The sequence below is a fragment of the Neurospora hispaniola genome (assembly GCF_033458365.1).
Source record: "Neurospora hispaniola strain FGSC 10403 chromosome Unknown B0T23scaffold_10, whole genome shotgun sequence".
Classification (NCBI taxonomy): domain Eukaryota; kingdom Fungi; phylum Ascomycota; class Sordariomycetes; order Sordariales; family Sordariaceae; genus Neurospora; species Neurospora hispaniola.
This window is the reverse complement of record NW_026944415.1, coordinates 949,854-971,306: the sequence shown is the minus strand read 5'-3', so window position 1 is coordinate 971,306 and position 21,453 is coordinate 949,854. Positions and strand designations below refer to the sequence as shown.

Below are 21,453 nucleotides of genomic sequence, written 5' to 3'. Positions count from 1 at the left end.
GGGCCAATGCAACCACATTCAGCACGACTCTGGCTCGCTGGTCATCGATAAGGCTATTTTCGCAGTTAGTATGCAGCTGGCATGCAGACAAGACCGTCAAAATTCTTGCTCTCGCTACCACACACACTGTGGTGGTACGCCGTTTCTTTTCACAACCACCAAGTCTAGGAAGTCACCATCAAGCGTCCCTCTCCGAATCACGGCGAGAGAAAATGACCAAAAACAGACTGTACGGCTCAACGACCCCTCGATAACAAGTTGATGATCATGAATCCCTTCTAGTCAAAATCCATTATACCCTCAACTTTCCACCTCGAACCAGCCCTACAAAGGCCAACAACCTATACGCCGTCCCAATGCCAAGCATGATCAACATATTAACCCACAACCGATCCAGCTCATATCCCGTTACTTGGGAAGCGATTTTGACATCATACAGATAGTCAAACGGCCTGACCAACTGCCCAAAATACAGCTCACCTAACCACACGCCCGGCCCAGCCCTCCACAACCAGTCAAGATGCCACCTTTTAGCTTCTCTCAAGCTCGGCGCCGCACCACTTAAGATGCCGACAATCAAGCTGAACATCGTCGCCAACAGCGGCGCATCCTCCCGTCTCACCACCATACTCATACAGCTAGCCAATCCGTAGATGCAATACACATATAACAAGTTGGCTAAGAATGCCGTCCAGAACGGAATTACAGGCATGCTTATCAGAAACAATGGAGCAGAGAAGTGCAAGCAAGCCAATGCCATCCTTGGAAGCACACTGATCGTTTTTGCAAGGAAGTATGCTACTCGAGAGTGCCCAGCCTCCGCCTCGCGGCGGTACACGAGCATATCCTCGGAGAAAAGCTTAACGCCTGGCGCGGCACTGGAAAGACCTATGGCTAGGGTGATGAGCAGCGCCATCTGCGGGGCCGCAACATAGTCTGCTGAGAGAGACAGGATTTCGTATGGCTTGTTGTACTGGCCTCGAAAGAAGGCGCCATTTTTTGGCTTTTGAGCGAGTCCGAGCAAGACGCCTGCAAGAGTAGAAAGGCCTATTTCAAACCACAAATTGGAGCGGGTGCGGTACTGCTGGAGAATGGAGCGCAATAGGCATAGCAACGTTTGTCGCCGACGAGGGGCGCCGCGATGCTTCAGAATGCGGGATAGCTGAGGGTTGGAGATGGACAGCATTGAGATACGTGCGCCTGCTTTGAGCTTGCTGATGGACATTAGAGAAGATTGATTGTGGCGGGATGTGTCGGCGTCGCTGCTCTCGCTGCCGGCCAGGGTCGTGTCAGATGGGTTTCGGGAGTGACTAGGTTGCCAGAACCTATCCACGCTTTCATTAGTTAGGAGGCTCACTCTGGAGCCTTTGGCCCATTGGGCAATGAGAGCATCTTTGGATATATCTCCCTCCCGTTTGTACCGCCGACCATTTCCTGTGATGATATCTGTGATAACGTCGCTGCAGTTGGCACCAGGAGGGAACACAAAACCCATCTGTTCGAAGAAGGTCTTCGCTTGACTCTGAGGTCCTTCGTATATTAGCTGTCCATTTCCGAGGAGGATCATATCGTCCAACATCTCAAAGATCTCCACTCGCGGCTGATGGATGATGACAATAACGGTAATACCGAGTTTTCCAAGAGCCTTGAGTGTGCTCATGATGGAGCTCGCTGAAGTAGCATCGAGACCGGAGGTCGGCTCGTCCAGGAAGATGGCCATGGGAGCAGCCGCCAACTCCATGCCAATGCTCACACGCTTGCGCTGACCACCACTGATGACAGGCTTTCCAACGCTGCCGACCAAGCTGTCACGTACGTGGGAGAGTTCCAGACAGTCGACAACAACGTTAACGTGGGTTTCGACATCGGAATCGTTCCAGGTGCGCGGCAACCGAATCTTGGCCGAGTGCATGATGTTCTCGTAGACAGTCAACTCAGGTAAAACAATGTCGTCTTGAGGCACGTACCCAATCAGCTTCTTATACTGCTTGAGCTTTCCCGGGATGCCGTTGACCGTGACGCTGCCTTTGGTATACTGCGTCTTGCCCATGAGAACGTTGATGAAGGTTGACTTGCCAGCACCCGAACCGCCCATTACTGCCGTTAGGCTTCCGCTGTTGATAGATCCAGTGACATTCTGGAGGATTGGCCTCTTGCTGTTCTTGGGTGCAAAGGTCAGTTGGTCGTAGCCAAACGACAGACCAAACTCGGAAGCAGAGGTAGCTTTGCGCATTGAGTCGACGAAGGCTTTGATAGTAGGCGAGATTTCCGGGTCAGGATCGTGACGGACGGTCTTTCCGTGATTAATAGGAGGCGCTTGCTCGTAAAGCTGATCGCCGAGACCCCTAAAGGTGTCTTGACGCTTGACTCGTCTCCGCAGCGCCATATCGTAGTCGACTTCCTCATGGCGTTTCTCCTCAACCTGCTTGTAACCACCAATGACAGCTGCGAAGCGATTTTGTCGGATGGTGCCGGCGGAGGAATTGCGGTGTCTCTTCCGGATACCGAGATGGATCATCCCAAGGATGAGAAACACGTCTATGACGAGGAGCAGGACAATGGGAAGAAGGTAACGTTCAAAGGAGGAGCCTTCTGGGCACCTGCTCCCAACTGCACATGGCGTGGGTGTAGGTGCGCCTGCCTGGCAGTAATGGCCAGATGGACACTTGAGGGTGACCATTCCCTTCTCTTCTCGAGGACAGTACCATCCAGCCTGGCAGATGACGGGCTCAAAAGGGCCCATGCCAATATTGACGCCATTCAGTTTGCAGTCGATGCCCCCTAGTCTGGCAAGCTGACATGCGGTGATGGGAGTACAGTACTGTGGTAACGAGTTGACGGTGTTGTTTGAACCTGTGAGCAGCGTGTTAAGGTTTGCCAGTAGTCGACAAGGGAGAGGTGAGGGAAGGCATCAGGATCAACGTACAAAGGAACCCATCTTTACATCCATGCTCTTGCCAGTTTTCATAGTCCTGTATCTGGATAGGAACCGCCCCGGGTCTCCAGCACGGTGCCGCATCGACCGGTGTCTGGTTGGCCCGAATCTCGGCGGCCGCGCGATAGAGTGTGGTCGAAAAGAGGGTGTTGTTCTCCGCTGTGCAGGCGGTATCCCACACATTTAGACCCGGTGTCCTATCTCCCGTTATCGTAAGTTGTTTCTGGCTGTCATCCCATTCGAACCCTTGTGACGAGTCTGGAGCATACGATGCATCGTAGATGGGGCCGAGAGTGTTGTTGGCTTCGAGCTCGAGAGCATCCACATTCCTGGCCTGGAACCACTTTCCTCCCGTGTCTGTTATGTTGAACTGGTTTCCCACACACTGCCACCATACTGTGTCGCCCTTTACAGGTTCTGGTCGAAGTTGGCAAAGACAGGCCTCTGTGTCGAGAAAGCGTGGACCATCGGCATTGTCCACTGGGACGAAAGGGTCTTGAAGTACTCCGCTGCGAATGCTAGAGTCGACCAGGAAGAAGAGATTGATTTCGTTGGGTGTCGTCACGTCGTCAACCACGTCTTGTGGTGTTTCTTGGTGTATATCGTGAGCCATTACTGGTTCCAGCACCCTGTCCAGAGAGCCTTTCGTCTGGACTTCTGTTGAAACGAGAAAGTGTGCTTTGGCTGTAAACCAGAGGTCCTTCGCACAAGATCATGGCGAGTTTTGTACTTTACGCAGTGGATTGGTGTACCACGACGTAAGGTACCAATGACAAGCACGCAGGCTTTCATTCGTAACTGAATGCTGTTGTGTCTCCATCTTCGGGATCTTGGTGCCGAAGGATTTCCCCCGTCAGCACTAAGGACAACAACGCCTCTATATCCACTATTAGAGTGATGACCTGAGGCTCAGCTCCACATTTTGTTCCCACCGCCTCACGGCTATTCTGAAATCCAGAAATAAATCGAGGGAGGAAAAACAGAGCCCGAGCCTTCCTTTGTGGCGAGATCTCTGACTGAAGGACGTGTCATTGGTGGTAAGCCATATCAGAGGGCTGAGTGTTTTGTGCCGTGGGACGCAGCCATCACCGGGTTCAAGCCAATGGTGGACAGGCGAACTGCTAGGGGGGTGGAGGGAAGTGAGGGTTTCAGGTCTCACCGGCATGCGGTGGCCAGGCACCGAAATACAAGCCATCCTTATAGGCCTTGGTAGTCAGCGCCTCCTTCGGGCCATGATTCCTACCGCTTGGCAGCCGTAGCACCAGCTAATTTCTAGGCTCATAAACCTGCTTGCAATCCGACGTCCAAGTCCAATCTCGTCGGTGGCTTGTCCATGATGATCGGCACCGGGCAAAGGTAGAAGTGACTCGATTCACTACTGTAGGACATGAAATGGTTGGTTGGGTATGGCCATTTGGTATTGGATATGCTCATGTCTTGACAATAGGCAGCAGACTGACTGTGATGGACGGTTGTGGGACGAGAAGGAAGGCTCGTCGAGCACGAAGGAATTGATGGTGTCCCTGTCCTGTCAAGAGTTAGCACCGTGACAGCGGCTCAATCTCGTGGCAGGAAAAAAAGAAAAGAAATCGACCGAACGAGGTTGGCGGACCTGGCAGAATACTATTTATTCACAACGGGCACCATGAACCATCACAAGTCCGCTGTCCGGAATTCGCAAGGCAGTTGAGATGCGGCCATTCTTATGGTGACAGCGGGAGGAGTATCGATTGCTCTCGTCGTGTCGACAGCTCCGACCGATCAAGAGCTGGAGTCCCAACGACGGCGTGTGTGAGGGCCGCAGCACCGGAACTTGAATAACGAGGACATGATGGTCCTGATTGGCATTGAGACGTGGGAAGATGTCATTGTTCACATTAGTCTATCAAGTGTAAGGAGAGAACCAGAATGAACAAGGCCAGGAGGAATTCATGGCACACAAAGGAAGAAGAATGTTTTGGCGGTGGGACGTTGGAATATTGAAGATACCCGACTGTACCTCTGCAGCGCTTGGGTGCAGTACTTGCCAGCCAGAGCGGGTTGATTTTGTGCCCAGCCTGGTAGAGATAGGTGCGGCAGGCAGATGTAGCAAGGGTTTTCGGCTGGGCACCTAGCCAAGTCCCACTAACAGCAGCCAGCAAGCTCGCTGTCCATTTGGAGTACAACGGCAACTGAACGCCGCTTCCAATTCTCTACGGGCAAGCTTCACAAGGCGCCTGCTTTCAATTTGTTTGCTTAAATGTCAACTCATTACCTACATATCATTAAGCGTGGAAGGCCCAATGAGGCGTCTAACTGAGGACTGTTGCGGGGTAGCTCAGTCGAACATGAGTGACCTTTCACTAATCATGCATAGGATTTGGAAGGAACGAGGTATTCCCAGGTCGTTGAATTACTGCAATCTCAATGCTTGTATCGTGTGGTAAAAGTCTCGCTCTGCTTCTCTTATCCTGTCCATACGACCCCGAGATAAGGAGAACACGACAAAGACAAAGAGAGTAGCCGATTGCAAGATCTAAAATAAGCTCAGAGTGTCAAAAAAATAAGGTGAGGTACAAAACGGACGCAAAAAGATGGGATTGCCAGGAATCGAACCTGGGTCCTCTCGGATCGTTGTATGTCGAATTGACCACAACGAGAAGTACTGACCACTATACTACAATCCCTATTGGTTGTTGAAAATCTTTTGTTACTCTTGCCCTATATCTTTTGGCAAGGATGGTGTAACACTCAGAGTAGCTCGCACCATCGACATTATGACAAAGACACTCGACGTTTACATCCCCACTGTCATTGAAAAGAAACGTCAATTCGGTACCGCAAGCTGAAGTAACTTCCTAATCCCGTCAGTCATAAACATCCAGCCCAAGAACTACAAAGTCAACCCTCAAGCAGCCAACAAACCCTCACTCTCCAACCACCCCCTAAGCGCAGCTTTTACGTCCTCCGTCTGCAACCGCAACTTCTCATTCGCACTCTCCTGCTCTGCCAGCTTATTCCCCGCCCCATCTGCCAAGAAATGGACCTGCAAAAACTCCACAAACGCGCTATAATCCCCCTTCTTCAACTTCTCCTCGCCCTGCTGAAAAAGATCCTTTGAGCTGACATGGGTAACCTCCAGCTTCTTGCCCGTCAGCTCCTCGACGAGTTTGACAAGCTGGTTCTGCGAAACGTTGAACGACGCCGTAGCGAGGTACTGGTTCTTGGTGAGGTCGGGGTGGCGCAGGATTTCGGAGACGGTGCGGCCGACGTGAGACCGTAGGGAGGCGGGCCAGAGTTCGTTGCCGGAGTCGACAATGGTAGCGGTGCCGTTTTCGACGTTGACTCCAGCCAGACCCTTGGATAACGCCTACACAAAGTGACGGTTAGCAAAGCGCACCCTCCCACATAGGTACATAGGCAGAGAGAGGGAGTATCATGATGGGAACATACCGAATCAAAAAAGAGCCCCGTCGACAACCCAGTCCAACTAATATCTCCCTCCTTGCCAATAAGGTAATCAACTACCGCCCTCTTCCCCTCCAACAACCCCCCAAGCCTCGTCTTCTCCACCCCTTCCTTGCGCGTGTGAACTCCAAACTCGCTCGGCACGAATCTCTTGACGCCCGCCTCGATAGCCGCATCAATAACCTTCTTTTGCTCTTGCACTGCACCGGTGGCGATGGTCGAGACCACGGCGTCTTGGCCTTGGAAAGCGGAGGCCAGGGAGGAAGGGGAGGAATAGTCGACTTCGAGGAAGCGGACGGGATATGGGTCGAAGGTGGGACGCGGGGAGGAGGAATTGGCGCGGGTGAGAATGGTCACGGTGAAACCGCCGACAAGGAGACCGCGGACTATGTGGGTGCCTATGTTGCCCGTGCCCTATGTTTGGGTAGAAAGGGTACTGTTAGATCGCTAGTCTTATGGGTGCCAGATGGAGGAGGAAAGGAACCTACACCGAGGACAGCGACGGTGTTGATGGTGGAAGACATGATGTACAATCGGTGATTCGAGTTGCTCAATGTGTTTATTCGGTCAGAGGAATCTCGAAACGTAAGGTATCTTGCAAGCTTTTGGTGTTGCTGGATGAAGACGGGACTGGCGAGTGTTCTTTAATGTTGAAGGTGGCAAGATGCACGTTCGACCCTGAACAATGACCACGAGGCCACTCGCCCGATTCTTATACTTTCCCCTCATTCCACGTTTCCATCAACATGCCGCTTTTGTGAACCGCGATCAAAGACATCATTCCCTGACAATCAGGCATTACGCATCATGATGTTGCAAAATTGGCTCGATATGGCATGCATACTCCAAGGGGAGGGTTGTACCCACCGGTCCAGGTACTGCGTTTGGCCAATGAGAGAAAGGCACAGGACCAAGACAGTTCGAGACGCACGCCCATTTAGGACCCCTCATCTTTGCCATCTGCCGACAATGTGTGGCAGCTTATCAATTGCGTCTTCATTGACCGAATTTCGCAACGAGCACGAAAGAGCAAGTGGTATGTGGTGTGAGTTGGCCCGAATCCCGATCGTCGTATTCGTTACTATCAATGTTGGTTCAAGAAGGGATAGCAACTTGTATCAAGCAGATGATGGAGCGGCAACGAAACCGAATGTAACCCTCCCCCCCCGCCGACATGTTACATCTACATCACATCATGTTGCCCAGCGTATCAACGACCACGGTTTCAGTTGGAAGCTGCCAGAATGTTCCAAGCTATCAATCCAATACCGTATCAACCCATGAAAGTGTAATCCCCTTAAAGTGCAAATATCTCCCGGTGTAGAGACATTGGCCAGGATGTGCACTTATAGAGGTCCGATTTTGGTGGGAGGAAACATTTATACCCAGTTATCGGGGCTGAGAAGGCCTACTCTTTTGGTATCGTCGGGCGCTCTTGAGTGGCTAGAAGGTGTTTTGTGGTCTGTGCACCAGATCCCTTAATTGCAAGCACGCACAAAGTGCATCTGAATCTAGCGATCCCGATTGTTTGCACTTCTAGGGGTTGACATTGCACTGGTTTGTTTGGTAGCCCGGGACGTCGGGTCAGATATTCCATGAGTCAAACAAAGTCCTTTCATGCTGTTGTATACCCTTTTCAAAGTTGAATATAACATATCAAATCTCGTTGATGGCCTGCTGAACCGTACCGTAACCATCTACTTTATACAAGTCGGTCATTTAAATAGGAAAGGAAAATAATCCAAGTTAAATCCAGAATACATGATGGTCTATTTGAGGAAAAGAAGGACAAGACATCACGCCTCAAATGGTCTATTCAAATGAAATCTAGTTTTCGCTGTCGATCGCGGACAAACCGCAACAAGCTGTGAAGAACAGTAAATGACTTGTCCAACAAACCGGCACTGGCCATTCCGTCAATATTACCCCGAGTTTCAAGAAGGTGAAAAGGCTCGCTGCAAAATGGCTGCTGCAGTAGACAACATAGGAAACAGCCCCCATCTTCGTTCGTCTTCGAGTACCCTAGTCTAGCCATTGTATTTGGTCTTTGGGGGGGTTTTGTGCCACTCGTATCGGCAGGAGTGGCTTAGAACCAATTCTGATTTCCGCCCGTATCATTACCATAAGGAAAAAAGCCGACACCAGTATACTGCACATCAGGCCCCGTCGTCATGTAGTCATTGACCGTGTAACTTGGTGTAGATCCAACCCCAACCGGATTGGAAACAGGGATATCGATGTCGTCGAGCGACAGCATCGCGTCCAATTCAGATGCCACTGAGAAGAGTGTATACTCTGGAGCAGAAGTATTGGGCAACAGAGGAGCAGCTGACTGCTCATGAATGTATGGACGAAGTGGCATAGATGTTTCGGACCAGGTTGTCGATGGCATGCTGCTCAAATGCCCGGCCTGTGTAGCCGGTGCAGCCGGGAACTCGCGCATTGAGATGGATGGGCTGATGTTCGGCGGAAGCAGACGTCCTTGTAATGTCCATGTGTCGTAGGCCTGTTGCAAAGTATCTTCGATGATCTTGTTGACGTCGTCAATCCGTAGCAGTACTTGTTCTTGTATGTGTTGTCCAGCGTACTCGTAGGCCGCTTGCGTGAAAAGCCGGGGCATTTCCGTCAACAGGTAGTGTTGGAATTCGAGAACGTTGCGAGACTCGGCTCCCATAGGCTGGAAATCCTCTGCGTATTCGGGATCTGTTGACAGGTCGGTCAGTTGTTTGTCTGGACGCTGTAGACAGGAAGTCCTAGGGAAGACTCACAAGGTGACGGTACAATATCGTTGGGGAACAGCAGTCGATAAATCTCTCTCCATTTTTCTTCGTCGCTTTGGCGCCGATATGTATGCTTCCTGGACTTGAGCTGCCTTTCCTGTGATGTAGTAATGTCTCCAGGCGGTTTGACATCGAGGAGTTCGCAAGCTTCTGGGGCCATCTCGTGAATCGTGAGCTGTCTCGCATCGCTGAAAGTTTGCTTGCACCGTTGACAATGGATCTTGTAGTGTCTCCGATAGAGATGCTCCCTATAAAGAGTGTTAGCGACGTACCATGCATGGCGCGAGGGCTAGAGGTCGTGGTTACTTACTTTAGCCTTGGAATGGTCGGCCAGTCCTTGTTGGCGCAAATATCATAATCCACACGGTTGTACTTTTCTGGATTGTGCTTACGGAACGGGCAAGCAAATCTCTTCGATGTTGCGGACCCAGGCCTGGAAGCATAAGGCGAGAGCTGACTACCGTCATCATCATCGTCATCGTCATCGTCGTCGGAGGTCCGCCGTGAACTCGGAGGTCGAAGGCTTCCGTCCGGCTTTCGCCGGGACGGTGTGGCTTTTCTCGCTCGATATGGATCCATTCTGTCGGTGTTGCTGCTCCCTGCACTTCCAACACATGATCTGATTAATGCATCCCAATTGTGGTTATACTGGGACCAGAGTCGTTGTAGCGCCATGTTGATGGCCTGCTGATACGCTTTGCTCCAAGCTCTGCTGTTGTCATCGCCGATGTCGTGTTCTGCCCAGAGGTCTGGATCAGATAGACTGTCATCTGAGACATGTTCACTAGTGCTATCATCGTGGGTCAAGAATCCTTTCCTGGTAATATCAGATCGCATGCTCGAGACAGACGGTGACCCAATGGAAGAGCGGCTTCCTGGCTTTGAAACAAGCAGCCAGTCCTTGCGAACGACGCTGTTCATGGGAGCAGTTTTAAGCACAGCATCTGAAAGAGAGGGTTGCTGACTGGCCTCAACGCCATGTTCCACAGATACTGCAATTGGGGCTCTGGTGTAATCTGAGGCCAAAGCAGTCCGTGGACGTTGGATATTTTCCCCTCGGTCCAAGTCCACAGTTCCAGGTTTGAGAGCATCAAGATGTCTATCGCTATCTATCCGACGCAGCCCTTTTCGTATTGGTGATGGAGTCGACTTCATGTGTAAAAATGCTTTGGTCATTGTCACAGGAGAAGGAGCGCTCTCTGTGGTGTTGGGCGAGTTTGTGTGATGCGGTGCAATGCCCGTTTCTCGATCCTGGCTTGCCTGGGATGATTGGGTGCGAGCGTAGGGGTCCCAAGCGGGACTTAGTCCAGATTCGACGACAGTTGCTTGCGAAAGAAACGCTGCAGTAGAAATTGCCCCCGCGAATGACACAGGAAATGAACATTCAGCCGGTACAGGATTGTCTGATTTTTTAGAACTGATTTGGGGCGCGCACTGCTCGAGGTTTGGGTAGCTCATTCCATCAACTCGAGGTGAAGTGATGTCACCTGGACTCTCCGGCAACGGGCGCAAGCCATGAGAGTAGTACGCCTTGACGAGACTATTGACGTTCTGTTCGGTTCTGATATGAGCCGTGTCAAAGGCATATTGCGCGATGTACTGGGGGTCCGAAGAGCTGTTTGCGAAGAACTCAAGTATGTCTTGTAACCGAGAGGGATTGCGGGCGCCGTCAGCCTCCGTGGCCGCGTGTCGTCCGGTTGCCTGTTCATCCCACGTAAAATGCAACCTGGTACCTCGATCCCGCTCTTGATTTGTAACCAGGCGGTTCCATGCTTCCGCTATCTTTGGCTGTTTTAAAAGGCCACGAATCACAGAGGAATGCTGCCAATGGGCTCCTTGCATGCTTTCTTCGCAGTGCCGGCCGACGTGATCTAGGTAGTCAGGACGCGACTGCACGAAGGCACCGCAGAATCCACATCCCCAAGCTCCTCTTGTGGGTAGCTTGACTATGTGTTGAGTCGTTGGGGAAGAAGAAAGATTGTGAATATCTCGATAATGGGATGCAAGAGATGGTCGATCAGAGAAAGAATCGTGGCAAATGGAGCACAGATGCTCCTCGGGTCTGTCGTGATCCCTGAGTTCGTGATCCCTCCACTGGCCGGGACACGCAAACATGGCATCGCAAAATGTGCAATGATAGCGAGGCGGGTAGTCGTCGGTGTTGAAGCCGTCATCGCATTTCCCAGAACTACAAGGTGTTGCAGACAAATTAGGGTCCGCCGAGTCCAGGGAGTGTTGTCGAACCGAATATCGTGAGTATGCCGTCGAGGCAGTTGAGATTCTTAGGCCAGCAGTCGAAAAGATGCTGGGAGCAGCTGAGCTCCGTCTAGATGTCGAGGCGAGCGAGGCGCGGGAGTGTTTGCTGATGAGATCATGATCGTAAGTCGGAAAGTAGTCGGTCTCTTGCCAGATGTTGTCGGTATGTGTCTCGGGATATGGGTTTTCCTTGGATGTAGTAGTCGGCACCTGATACGAAGAAGCATCAATTTCTCCGACGGCATGGCTGGTGAATCCATCTCTCACAGGGTCCACCTTTGGCTGATGATGATTCAGAGCCATGAAGAGGATTTGGACGGTATTGGGCAGGGGTATGGTTTCTGTTAGACCACAAAGATATAAGTCAAGTGTACCAGTCTGTGTAGAATCCCGTGAGAAGAAGAAGGCAGGAAACGGGTTACCTCCAGATGGACCTTGTTCAAAAAGGGGTCGGTTCTTATTTATCGAAGCTCTAGGGGTGTCAGATCATGTCTTGTATCCAGATCTATGCTCATTCGACCAAATGATGAAGTGGACTCACGAACTGGCTGCGCACAGGGCTGTGCAAGACTTTGTGGGGGTAGTGAAGTCAAGAGGCTCTCAAGCGTCAGACGTGATCCGGGTAGAAGTAACCAAGCTATCGGGAGACGGAACGGTTCCTGGAGGAGGCGGTGCTTTCATTTTCTATGCCGGCCTCTAGGGTGACGCGGAGAGACGGTAGTATCATGTCAGAACAAGGCGAAGTCGCGGCCCTTGATGATGGTTTCGTGGGGTGTGCCGACGCGGAGCTCGTAGACTGGCCATTGTTCCAAGTCCAGGGTAACTTAGCGAATAGACTAGGCTTGGCAAGGTACGTAAGGATGGGGTTATGTCGTACGGAGATGCCGCTGTATAGCGACGTAACCCGGAGGGCATAAGGCTGAATCAATGGGGACGGATAGACAGACACTGCAGAGTACCTCTTTGACAGTCTCTTGGCTTGGAAGGTCGGTGTAGATGGAAGCTCATCGCAGCTGCGCACTGTTCAGGCCTCGACTGGGGCATCCAATGGCGTCTTGGAGATGGTGGAGGGTTGTATCAGCGCTGTTCCTTGTGCATGTCGAGTACCGATTTGATATATTGGTCAGATAGGTCGGGTACATGTTCTATTTCACAGCTCCACAACACGTTTGTTTTGTTGACGTTGATGGCTCTAATTTGAAAGCCACGGATCTCGCGCTTCAAGCTACATGAGCTATGAGCGTGAGGCAAGCTGCTCGCCTGAAGAGCCATCATGATACAAACGACAAAAACAAATCACCACGCCAAATACCACCATGGACTTGGCATCACTTGAACTGTCGGAAGAGACTGGATCGACTTGAGGTACTGTGTAGTATCGTGATGGTGTCGTCGACGCTGCGTGACCCAAAATGGAAATGATAGGTACACAGCGGCACCACATCCATGCAACGGGCCGGAGTGGTGCGCCATCGAAACCCGTACGCTTCTGATGCGCTGAAGAACGGGAGCATTGGGGCGATTTGGGGGTGTCGTGCATCCTGTAGGGCTCTTCCGCCACTGTACATACTGTACCATCCCTCGAAGACCCGGAGGTGGTGTCGCTGATTGGATGTCCGGATGGACGGAACCGTTTCACGACCAATCCCGCAGAAGCCAGAGAAGGCATTCCCATGTTGCGACGCCTGTGATCATCCAGACAACGGCCATTATAGGATGTGAAACCGATGATGAGCGACATGCTTTGAATGGAATAATCAAAGCATCCCAAGTCTTGTCTTGTTGTTGTTGTGCCACGCCCTGACGAGAACATCAACGTCGCAGTAGACGATGCGTTGAATGTCCTGAGACCGGGCAGTCGACAATGTTGGCCTGAGTCATCCGGCGTTCCGGTCACTTCAGTTGGTAATCCATTCATGGACGCCGGGTCTTGCTTGGAAATGCGAAGCTGTCGACACTTGTGACAACCCAAGTCCGAGGTGGGCATGTTGACATGAGGTGGCAGAGGGGAGCCCGAAAGAGAGAAGTGAAGTACACCAGTTTGTGAGGCGAGAAGCGAGAGAACCCGTGACCGACGCCTTCACATATTTCTCGATCTGACTGCATATCGTGTCTCGTGTGAGTAGACATGACGCCAACAAACAACGTAGGATGGCATGTGTCTCGGTCGACGACAAAGGAGTATGTATTTGCATATTGGCACGAAAACGACAGAATAAGTAAGGGGATTGTGGCATTGCCGCAATGGAAAGAAGAACAAGGACTCATCATGAATCATCCGTCTCGCTGCTTTCCGAATGGAAAGCCGTAAAAGGATCGATGAAGGACGGACTGTTACCGACACCGCCAAACAGTCCAAGCCTCAATCTCTCCCATTGTGCAGGTCAGACATGCAGATCGAGCCCATAGGGCTGATGTGAGTGAGGGAACTCGACCATTGGCCAAATAATATGCGATCTGGTTGAGTTCGATGCAAAGAGTCAGGTGTGGTGAGTGGGTGTGGGCGAATGGGGCAGCAAAATGTCGAGCCCAGGTCAGCTTGAAGCTGTGAGTGGAAGTCCTGTTGCGAAACTGCGGGACTGTCAGGCAGAGAAGAGGCCAGACACACGGACAGCTGTCGCCCAGCTGGCAAGACTCGTCTTATCCAAACTCTTATCGGCACCAAAATCCAAAGAAACTTTCGCACAATTGCTGCTGCCATTGCCAAGCCTTCCCAACTTACAGCGCTCCAACGGGCCAATGGGGTCGCCAATGCGGCGTGAATTGGGGTAGGCAGAATCCCCACCCCGCATGGCTGTGGCCCGTGCTTCGTCCTGAGCTTGCCGCAAAAATTTCGAAAAAACTTGTCCAGGGCAAAAGTGGCAGAGCAAAAAAATATCCAAACACAGCGCCGTTCTGATTCCCGGAGACCGAAGACTGAGTTCATGCACCGGTGGCATTGAACGACGCCCAATTGCGCACAACACTCGAATCCCAGCGCACCCGGTTACCCAGTCACCCATCAATTCAGAGTCATCATACGACAACATCACCGTTAAGATGGCCAACGTCAACTATCTTTTGTTCGAAAGCGCGGTCGGCTTCTCGCTCTTCGAGGTCGTCCACCAGGCCGACACTGTCGGCTTGGAGCTGCCCGAGGTCAAGGATGCCATGAAGGATCTCGACAAGTTCGGCAAGATGGTGAAGCTCCGCAGCTTCAACCCTTGGAAGTAGGTAGCCAGAAGCAAAAGCATTGTGTGGTTTTGGGGTGGGTGTTTCGGGTTGAGGTGGTTGTGGTGATATCATGGTGATGTGGTGGTGGTGGTGATGATGATGTTGGGAGGGACAGAAACATTGTGTGAATTACTTGTCTTGGCTGAACCAGAAACTAACGTTCCTTAACCTCCAGCTCTGCCGCCCACGGTCTCGAGGCCATCAACCTCATCTCCGAGGGTATTATGCCCGACCACCTCAAGAACACCCTCGAACTCAACCTCCCCCAGACCAGCGGAAAGAAGAGCAAGATCGTCCTCGGTGTCGTCGACAAGAGGCTCGCTGGTGAGATCAGCGGAAACTTCCCCGGTATCCAGTGCGAGGCTGCCGACACCTCCGAGGTCGTCGCTGCCCTCCTTCGCGGCATCCGCACCCACGCCGGCAAGCTCCTCAAGGGCCTCCAGGACGGTGACATTAACCGCGCCCAGCTCGGTCTCGGTCACGCCTACTCCCGTGCCAAGGTCAAGTTCTCCGTCCACAAGAACGACAACCACATTATCCAGGGTATCGCTACCCTCGATGCCCTCGACAAGGGTATCAACTCCGGCGCCATGCGCGTGAGGGAGTGGTACGGCTGGCACTTCCCCGAGCTCATTCGCATCGTCTCCGACAACGGCACCTACGCCAAGGTCGTTCTCGCTGTCGGCAACAAGAAGTCTCTCAGCGACGAGTCCCTCGACGAGCTCGCCAACGTCCTCAACCAGGACGAGGACAAGGCCAAGGCCATCATCCAGGCCGCCAAGGTCTCCATGGGTCAGGACATCAGCGATATGGATCTCAACATGGTCAAGGACCTCGCGGACAACGTCTCCAAGATGGCCGACTACCGCCGCATCCTCGCCGAGTCGCTCGACAAGAAGATGGGCGAAGTCGCTCCTAACCTGCAGGTCATCCTCGGCACCCCCGTTGCCGCCCGCCTCATCTCGCACGCCGGCTCCCTCACCAACCTCGCCAAGTACCCCGCCTCTACCCTCCAGATCCTCGGTGCCGAGAAGGCCCTCTTCCGCGCTCTCAAGACCAAGGGCGCCACCCCCAAGTACGGTCTCCTCTACCAGAGCACCTTCATTGGCCGCGCCGGTCCCAAGGTCAAGGGTCGCATCTCCCGCTACCTCGCCAACAAGTGCTCCATTGCCTCCCGTATCGACAACTTCTCCGAGAACCCCACTAAGCGCTTCGGTGAGGTTATGCGTGAGCAGCTGGAGCAGCGTCTGGAGTGGTACGCCAAGGGCATCAAGCCCATGAAGAACACTGAGGCCATGGACAAGGCCATCAAGCTCGTCATGGACGACGAGGGTGACATGGACATTGACACCGAGATGGTCGACTCGCACACCGCCACCCACGCCGCCGACTCCAAGAAGGACAAGAAGGAGAAGAAGGACAAGAAGAAGGACAAGGAGGACAAGAAGGAGAAGAAGGACAAGAAGGACAAGAAGAGGAAAGCGACTAGCGAAGACGTCGAGATGGTAGACGCCCCCGACGCTGCGGAACCCGAGAAGAAGAAGAAGAAGAAGAAGTCGAAGTCTGAGTAAAAAGACCGAAAGAAAAAGAGCCAAAAGCAGCGTCACCACTTGTGTCTTTTTCACGATTTTTACTTTTTTTCTTCGTCATCTTGTTTAGAGCTTCTCGTCGCGTTTTTTGGCACGTCGTTCTTGTTGGTTCGCTCTGTTGTCGTTGTTATCCTCGGGAGTTTCTTATAATGTATGGGGTATGGGTCAAATCTGGTACAAAGGAGTTTTACGGGTCTACTTGTTTCTTGCAAGAATCATAAATAGTTCGTCGTTGTCGTCATTCACATCTCTTGCCATCTACGACTGATCATAGAGGGGTAGCGCAAAAAAGTTTGGAAGGATGTGCGTGTGTACTAGCATCATACCCATGGAGCATCATATGGCGGCGATATGGGTAAAAACAAAGGCTCATTAAACGAACGGAACGTACGTCTTATGGAACCTGGTTGATGTATGAAGTGCCATGAATCTATGTACTCTTCCATTATCGCATGATTGCAAAACGCCCATCGACACTCCATAGTCTTCCCCTGATTTTCTCGCTAGAATAATATCGTCATCATCAAGTCTTCGTAGTAAACATGTGCCATGCCGCATGCAATGTGCTGCCAAGATAAAAAAAGGGGCTTGCAAGACTGATAACCCCAAAGTAAAAGTACCTAAGACATTCAGATACCCGCCGCCCTCTGTATACCACTCCTTCGCTTTCCATGGGAGAAACACCAAAGAACAAGAATAAACCGCACGAACGAACCATTGACCACACCCGCCCCCACACTGTGGCAGGCCGGCATTTCTCTACGCACCCTCACTACCAAACTCCTTTGTCCATTCCTCATTCCTCTTGAGATCCTCGCCCGACACAGTCGGCCTGCTGGCTTTGATGGCCTTGATAAAGTCCTTCTTGTCGACAAATGGTTCGAGCAGCTCGTCCGAGGGTACCTGCTCCCACGTCATTTCGATGGCGTCGGGGTCGCCTGGCGAGCAAGGCGTGAGCATTTGTTTGCCTTCGTGGACCACCTGTTTTTTTGTAGTAACAACAGTCAACAATCATGCAACATGAATAGAGGTAGAAATAGGGGTTGAGGGTCAGGGATGGGAGAGAAAAGTTAAAATAAGAACGAACCTTTTTGAAATGTGTAGCCTGCTGAATCTTCCTCACCGGTTGCATCAACGCATCCTGCACAACAATACTGATATCCGAACCCGAATAACCCTCCGCCGCGCGCGCCAGCTCGCGGAAGTCTTCCGCTTTGAGGGCCGTGTGGGTGTCGCCTACAGCCAGCCGGAACATGGTGGTGCGCGCCGCCAGGTCCGGCAGAGTGATGTGCACGCGGCGCTGGAAGCGGCGACGGATAGCAGCATCCAGCTGCCAGGGGATGTTGGTCGCGCCTAGGATCAGCACGCCCTTGCTGTCTTTACCGACGCCGTCCATTTGGACCAAAAGTTCGGTTTTTATCCTGCGCGAGGCTTCCGACTCGCCTTCGCCGCGCGGACCGCAGAGGGCGTCGATCTCGTCGATGAAGATGATCGAGGGCTTGTTTTCTCGGGCCATGGCGAAGAGTTGCTTGACTAGACTGGTTTTTGTGGAAAACCGTTAGCTTCCCAGTCACGATAGTGGCATAAGAATAGAGGCAATGGAACAAAACATACCGTTCACTCTCACCCATCCACTTGCTCACCAAATCCGAACTGCTCACACTGAAGAACGTGCTCTTCGCTTCCGTTGCAACCGCCTTCGCCAGATAACTCTTTCCTGTTCCCGGTGGGCCATACAGCAAAATACCCTTCCACGGCTGCCTCTTCCCCTGGAACAGATGCGGGAACTTGATCGGCAACAAGACCGCCTCCTTGAGCGCCTCCTTGGCACCCTCTAGACCAGCCACATCATCCCAGCTGATGTTCGGCCGTTCCTGCAGAATCGCGCCCGCCAACGCACTTCTCAGCTTCTTGCTATCCTCATCCAACGCTTCTCCGTTGCCATTGCCGTCCTCTCCGGCTTCCTTCCCCTTCCCCGTCCCGCCCGTCGACCCCCCGTTCGCGCCCACCATTCCGGGCTTCTTCCGCTTCGCTTCCGCGTCCGCCAGGTGCGCTTTGAGCTTCTCGGCCCGGTCCATGTACTCGCCCGTCTTGGCCCGGATCATCTCCTTAGATTTCGGGTTCTTCTCCCATTTTAGGGCGAGCATGAAGAGTTCGAGCGATTGGTAGTACAGCTGGTAGGCTTTGTCGTACTGGGCGGCGTTGTCGGCTTCGATGGCTTTGCGCACTTGCTCGATGGCGCGGCCGAGGAAGTCGGTATTGGACATTTTGGGCGGCGGCGGTTCGAAGCGTGTAAAGTGGTGTCGCGTGAATTCGTGGTTTAGTCGAGTGTATAATTGGTGGTTCTTCTTGGCACGCCGTAGTAAGCGTTTGTAGTCGTTAGACTTGTTTGCTTCTTCGCTCGGACAAGGAGAGTTTGTTGATATTCGCGCGCCGAGGTTCGAAGTCAATGTCAACAGATGGCCATATGCGAGGGAGGAGACTCGTTGATGACGACTGCTGTTGTCCTAGGCTACGGAAACGAGAGTGGCAGAGATAAGGTGGAGAGAGATCGAGACCTGGTCGTATCTTGCGGGCGTCACCTGGTAACGAGTACAACAAGATTGTCTTCTGGCACAAAAGAGTTGGTGTCGCGCCCTGGTCTGAGGTGGAATTGGAGAGGGGAAGATTGATGGTGGTCTTGTCCATATGATCTTGGTTTCAAGCAACGAGGTCGACTTGTCTTGGCCGTTGACCTGGAAGCGCTAGCGTAGCGCGGGGTCCTGCTATGGTTCCCGGCCGGGCCTGGGGCCACTGACGCCACTTGTTTGCGCGTGGAGAGAGCGCTGGTCTGGGGCTGTTAGTACTTTGCCTGAGACTACACTTCGACACTAACAGCTAAAGCTCGGGCACTGACCTGGGGATCTGCTCAGCTCACCCCTGACGATTGACTGCACAGCGAGCTCAGTTCCCCAGAATAGAAGGAACCTCCAAATTCCCCATATTGGAGCTCACCTGTGTTTCCTGTTCCTACATTTTGATCCATCATCTTCCCTCCCTCACTGTGTCCAAACCCTTTTTCACTTTTTCGAACGTCACCACCTAGTAATTTCTTAACATAACCCTCTCTTTCACTTCACATCACCCCCACAGAAGCAACCATGGCCAGCCCCCTCCAACTAAAGCTCCAAGCTCTCTCTGATGAGTATCAAAACCTGAACAAAGGTGAGCCCCCCTTATGATGATATCCCCGTAGTTCATCTACTAACTGTACCTCAGAACTCCAAGAGACTGTTCTCGCCAGACAGAAGCTCGAGGCTCAGAAGCAGGAAAACATCAGCGTGCAAAATGTCAGCTTTCTTCCAAGCATCGAGCTCGCATGCCCAATGCCTTTCGCCAAATTCTGCCCAAGGAAAAAAATGGGGACTAACTGAGCACCATGTAGGAGTTCGAGAAGCTCAAGGATGACGAGCAGATCTTCAAGCTAGTGGGCCCGGTGCTGCTCAAGCAGGACAAGATGGACGCAGAGAACACGGTCAAGGGTAGACTGGAGTTCATCAGCAAGGAGATGTAAGTGAACTGCTGCATGGGATCTTGAGTTCCAAAGCAACTGACCTACTGTCACAGCACTCGCTTGGAGGGAGTCATCAAGGAGACACAGGGCAAGATTGAGAAGAAGAGGACAGAGATCATTCAGGTCCAGACGAGCGCCCAGGCTGGTGGTGCCCCTCAGGCCGTCAAGGCTTAGACCTAATGGAATCAGTTACGGAAAGAATGTCCACGATACCCAATCGAGATCAGGCGCAGGTACGATTCATCACAGAGCGATCCGGGGAAACTGTCTCGTGAATGCAGTCATAGGTCGATTTTTTTTACCAAACGGTGATTATTACGTGATGTATTTACCGAAGATTCCCCCAAGATACCCCTTGACGCCTTGCTCTAAAATCGCTGAATGGAGATAACCAAAACACAGCTTACACCCCCCCTCTCCCTTCCCCTTACTCATCCACCCACCGACAGACCGCAGCTTCTCATCCTGTCTAGTATAACCTCAGTTCAGCGCCATAATTGTGAACCCCCACGGCAGCCCCATATTCTTACAACTTCGGCCACTAACCCACGCCACACTATCACTCGACAAATCCTCGCCCACCGCATTCAGCGAAAGCAGACTACTCCCGCCCTGCTGGGACGCCCGATCCGGATCCTCCACCATTGCCACCACGAAGCTGACCAGCTCGTCCTTAGTATAGCAATGGCTCAGCAAGGACGTCGCGCCGATACGATCCAGCATCGTTCTGCGCTGCTCGCTCTCGGCAAAGAGCTGGAGTTCCCTGGAGAGGAGACTGGTCGTCAAGTCTCCTGAGCCAGAGTTTGCGAAAGCTGCAGAAGAAGAACAAGCACGCAAGAGCCGCTCAAAAACCATGGCCATCCCCGCAACAGCTTGGACGAACAGCGTCACCTTGTCGTGATCGTCTAGCCCAGCCTCGATGCGGAATTCCTTCTCGGTCACGAAGGCGAGACAGGAGGTGTCGAAGATGGAGTTGAGGATACGGTCGAGGCTGGAGGGCTGGGAGAGGAGGGCATGACTGCTATCCGGGAGGGCGTAGGTGTTGGTGAATTGGACGAGGATCTGTTTGAGTAGGGTGGAGAGGCAGGTCTCGGGGGGGACAAGGAGACGGCCCTGTTCGAAGGATAGGTTGTCGGCTGCTGCTTCGATGCTGGCTGTTTACGCGGGGAGATGGGGTGTTAGCTTGGGTGTGCCGGGCGTGAGGGCTGTGTGAGGAGGAGGAAAGGGCTGGGCGGAGGAGTTGTGGTGGACTTGCCTTGCATTGGGCTTACGGAGGAGACTGTGGACGCCATTGTGATGAAGAGAAAGAAGATTGAGGGTATCACTGAGATGTAGAAATGGTATCAATAACAGAGGAGAGATGCAGGTTGATGGTAGAGTACCACAACACACAAGCACTCGGGGATCAAGGCAGGATTATAAGCAAGTAGACAACACACAGAATGGGATACACGAAAAGTCTCGCCGCCTCCTATTTTCCAGGTTTGATATTAATCTTACTGTCTTGGAAAAGGCATTTCCGTATAATCAGCCTGCGACCGAAGTTACACCGTGATCGAGGTCATGATGGCGCGGTCGAGATCGTGGAAAACAAGGGCACCGCATCGCGTACCTGTCAGCTGGCCAGTTGCAAGTCCTGTTTACTATACGTATCTGTCAAGGGCTAGATTCTTCACCCTC

At 52.4% G+C, this 21,453-nt stretch overlaps 8 protein-coding genes and 1 non-coding gene across 9 annotated transcripts; 2 read left to right on the top strand and 7 right to left on the bottom strand.

The window, feature by feature from the left end:
• Nucleotides 1-273: 273 nt before the first annotated feature.
• Nucleotides 274-3,809, bottom strand: B0T23DRAFT_46526 (uncharacterized protein). Its single transcript, XM_062841302.1, has 2 exons — nucleotides 2,927-3,809; nucleotides 274-2,853 (listed from the first exon to the last, which is right to left on the bottom strand). The coding sequence occupies exons 1-2, from the start codon at nucleotides 3,546-3,548 to the stop codon at nucleotides 293-295; spliced, it is 3,183 nt and encodes a 1,060-aa protein (XP_062688280.1). The 5' UTR covers nucleotides 3,549-3,809; the 3' UTR covers nucleotides 274-292.
• Nucleotides 3,810-5,509: 1,700 nt separating this feature from the next.
• B0T23DRAFT_t390 lies at nucleotides 5,510-5,601 on the bottom strand. The gene has a single exon. It is a non-coding gene; the product is annotated as a tRNA-His (tRNA).
• A 117-nt stretch (nucleotides 5,602-5,718) lies between these two features.
• Nucleotides 5,719-7,047, bottom strand: B0T23DRAFT_46476 (uncharacterized protein). The gene is made up of 3 exons (XM_062841301.1): nucleotides 6,871-7,047; nucleotides 6,368-6,796; nucleotides 5,719-6,284 (listed from the first exon to the last, which is right to left on the bottom strand). The coding sequence occupies exons 1-3, from the start codon at nucleotides 6,904-6,906 to the stop codon at nucleotides 5,823-5,825; spliced, it is 927 nt and encodes a 308-aa protein (XP_062688279.1). The 5' UTR covers nucleotides 6,907-7,047; the 3' UTR covers nucleotides 5,719-5,822.
• Nucleotides 7,048-8,468: 1,421 nt separating this feature from the next.
• On the bottom strand, nucleotides 8,469-11,721 carry B0T23DRAFT_327319 (uncharacterized protein; the record flags this gene model as incomplete). Its single annotated transcript, XM_062835605.1, has 3 exons — nucleotides 8,469-9,085; nucleotides 9,151-9,410; nucleotides 9,473-11,721. 3 exons carry the CDS (start codon nucleotides 11,719-11,721, stop codon nucleotides 8,469-8,471), a joined length of 3,126 nt encoding a protein of 1,041 aa, XP_062688278.1.
• A 931-nt stretch (nucleotides 11,722-12,652) lies between these two features.
• B0T23DRAFT_399951 (uncharacterized protein) lies at nucleotides 12,653-13,405 on the bottom strand (the record flags this gene model as incomplete). Its single annotated transcript, XM_062838452.1, has 1 exon — nucleotides 12,653-13,405. One exon carries the CDS (start codon nucleotides 13,403-13,405, stop codon nucleotides 12,653-12,655), a length of 753 nt encoding a protein of 250 aa, XP_062688277.1.
• An 876-nt stretch (nucleotides 13,406-14,281) lies between these two features.
• On the top strand, nucleotides 14,282-16,202 carry B0T23DRAFT_367404 (protein SIK1; the record flags this gene model as incomplete). Its single annotated transcript, XM_062836417.1, has 2 exons — nucleotides 14,282-14,627; nucleotides 14,807-16,202. The coding sequence occupies exons 1-2, from the start codon at nucleotides 14,458-14,460 to the stop codon at nucleotides 16,200-16,202; spliced, it is 1,566 nt and encodes a 521-aa protein (XP_062688276.1). The 5' UTR covers nucleotides 14,282-14,457.
• A 777-nt stretch (nucleotides 16,203-16,979) lies between these two features.
• On the bottom strand, nucleotides 16,980-18,944 carry B0T23DRAFT_436333 (vacuolar protein sorting-associated protein VPS4; the record flags this gene model as incomplete). The annotated part of the gene is made up of 3 exons (XM_062840573.1): nucleotides 17,835-18,944; nucleotides 17,308-17,758; nucleotides 16,980-17,201 (listed from the first exon to the last, which is right to left on the bottom strand). Exons 1-3 carry the CDS (start codon nucleotides 18,485-18,487, stop codon nucleotides 16,980-16,982), a joined length of 1,326 nt encoding a protein of 441 aa, XP_062688275.1. The 5' UTR covers nucleotides 18,488-18,944.
• A 238-nt stretch (nucleotides 18,945-19,182) lies between these two features.
• On the top strand, nucleotides 19,183-20,051 carry B0T23DRAFT_46296 (Prefoldin). Its single transcript, XM_062841300.1, has 4 exons — nucleotides 19,183-19,424; nucleotides 19,479-19,549; nucleotides 19,645-19,769; nucleotides 19,827-20,051. The coding sequence occupies exons 1-4, from the start codon at nucleotides 19,361-19,363 to the stop codon at nucleotides 19,945-19,947; spliced, it is 381 nt and encodes a 126-aa protein (XP_062688274.1). The 5' UTR covers nucleotides 19,183-19,360; the 3' UTR covers nucleotides 19,948-20,051.
• Nucleotides 20,052-20,253: 202 nt separating this feature from the next.
• On the bottom strand, nucleotides 20,254-21,065 carry B0T23DRAFT_408460 (uncharacterized protein; the record flags this gene model as incomplete). The annotated part of the gene is made up of 2 exons (XM_062839300.1): nucleotides 20,254-20,927; nucleotides 21,029-21,065. 2 exons carry the CDS (start codon nucleotides 21,063-21,065, stop codon nucleotides 20,254-20,256), a joined length of 711 nt encoding a protein of 236 aa, XP_062688273.1.
• Between the last annotated feature and the right edge of the window lie 388 nt (nucleotides 21,066-21,453).

Coding starts and splice junctions, on each gene's coding strand:
- B0T23DRAFT_46526 (XM_062841302.1), bottom strand. CDS start 3,548: ATGGCTCACGATATACACCAAGAAACACCACAAGACGTGGTTGACGAC. Junction 2,854..2,926: donor ATGTAAAGATGGGTTCCTTT/GTACGTTGATCC, acceptor CGCTGCTCACAG/GTTCAAACAACACCGTCAAC.
- B0T23DRAFT_46476 (XM_062841301.1), bottom strand. CDS start 6,906: ATGTCTTCCACCATCAACACCGTCGCTGTCCTCGGT. Junction 6,797..6,870: donor ACACCGTCGCTGTCCTCGGT/GTAGGTTCCTTT, acceptor ACCCAAACATAG/GGCACGGGCAACATAGGCAC. Junction 6,285..6,367: donor CGGGGCTCTTTTTTGATTCG/GTATGTTCCCAT, acceptor CACTTTGTGTAG/GCGTTATCCAAGGGTCTGGC.
- B0T23DRAFT_46296 (XM_062841300.1), top strand. CDS start 19,361: ATGGCCAGCCCCCTCCAACTAAAGCTCCAAGCTCTCTCTGATGAGTAT. Junction 19,550..19,644: donor AAAACATCAGCGTGCAAAAT/GTCAGCTTTCTT, acceptor AGCACCATGTAG/GAGTTCGAGAAGCTCAAGGA. Junction 19,770..19,826: donor GAGTTCATCAGCAAGGAGAT/GTAAGTGAACTG, acceptor CTACTGTCACAG/CACTCGCTTGGAGGGAGTCA.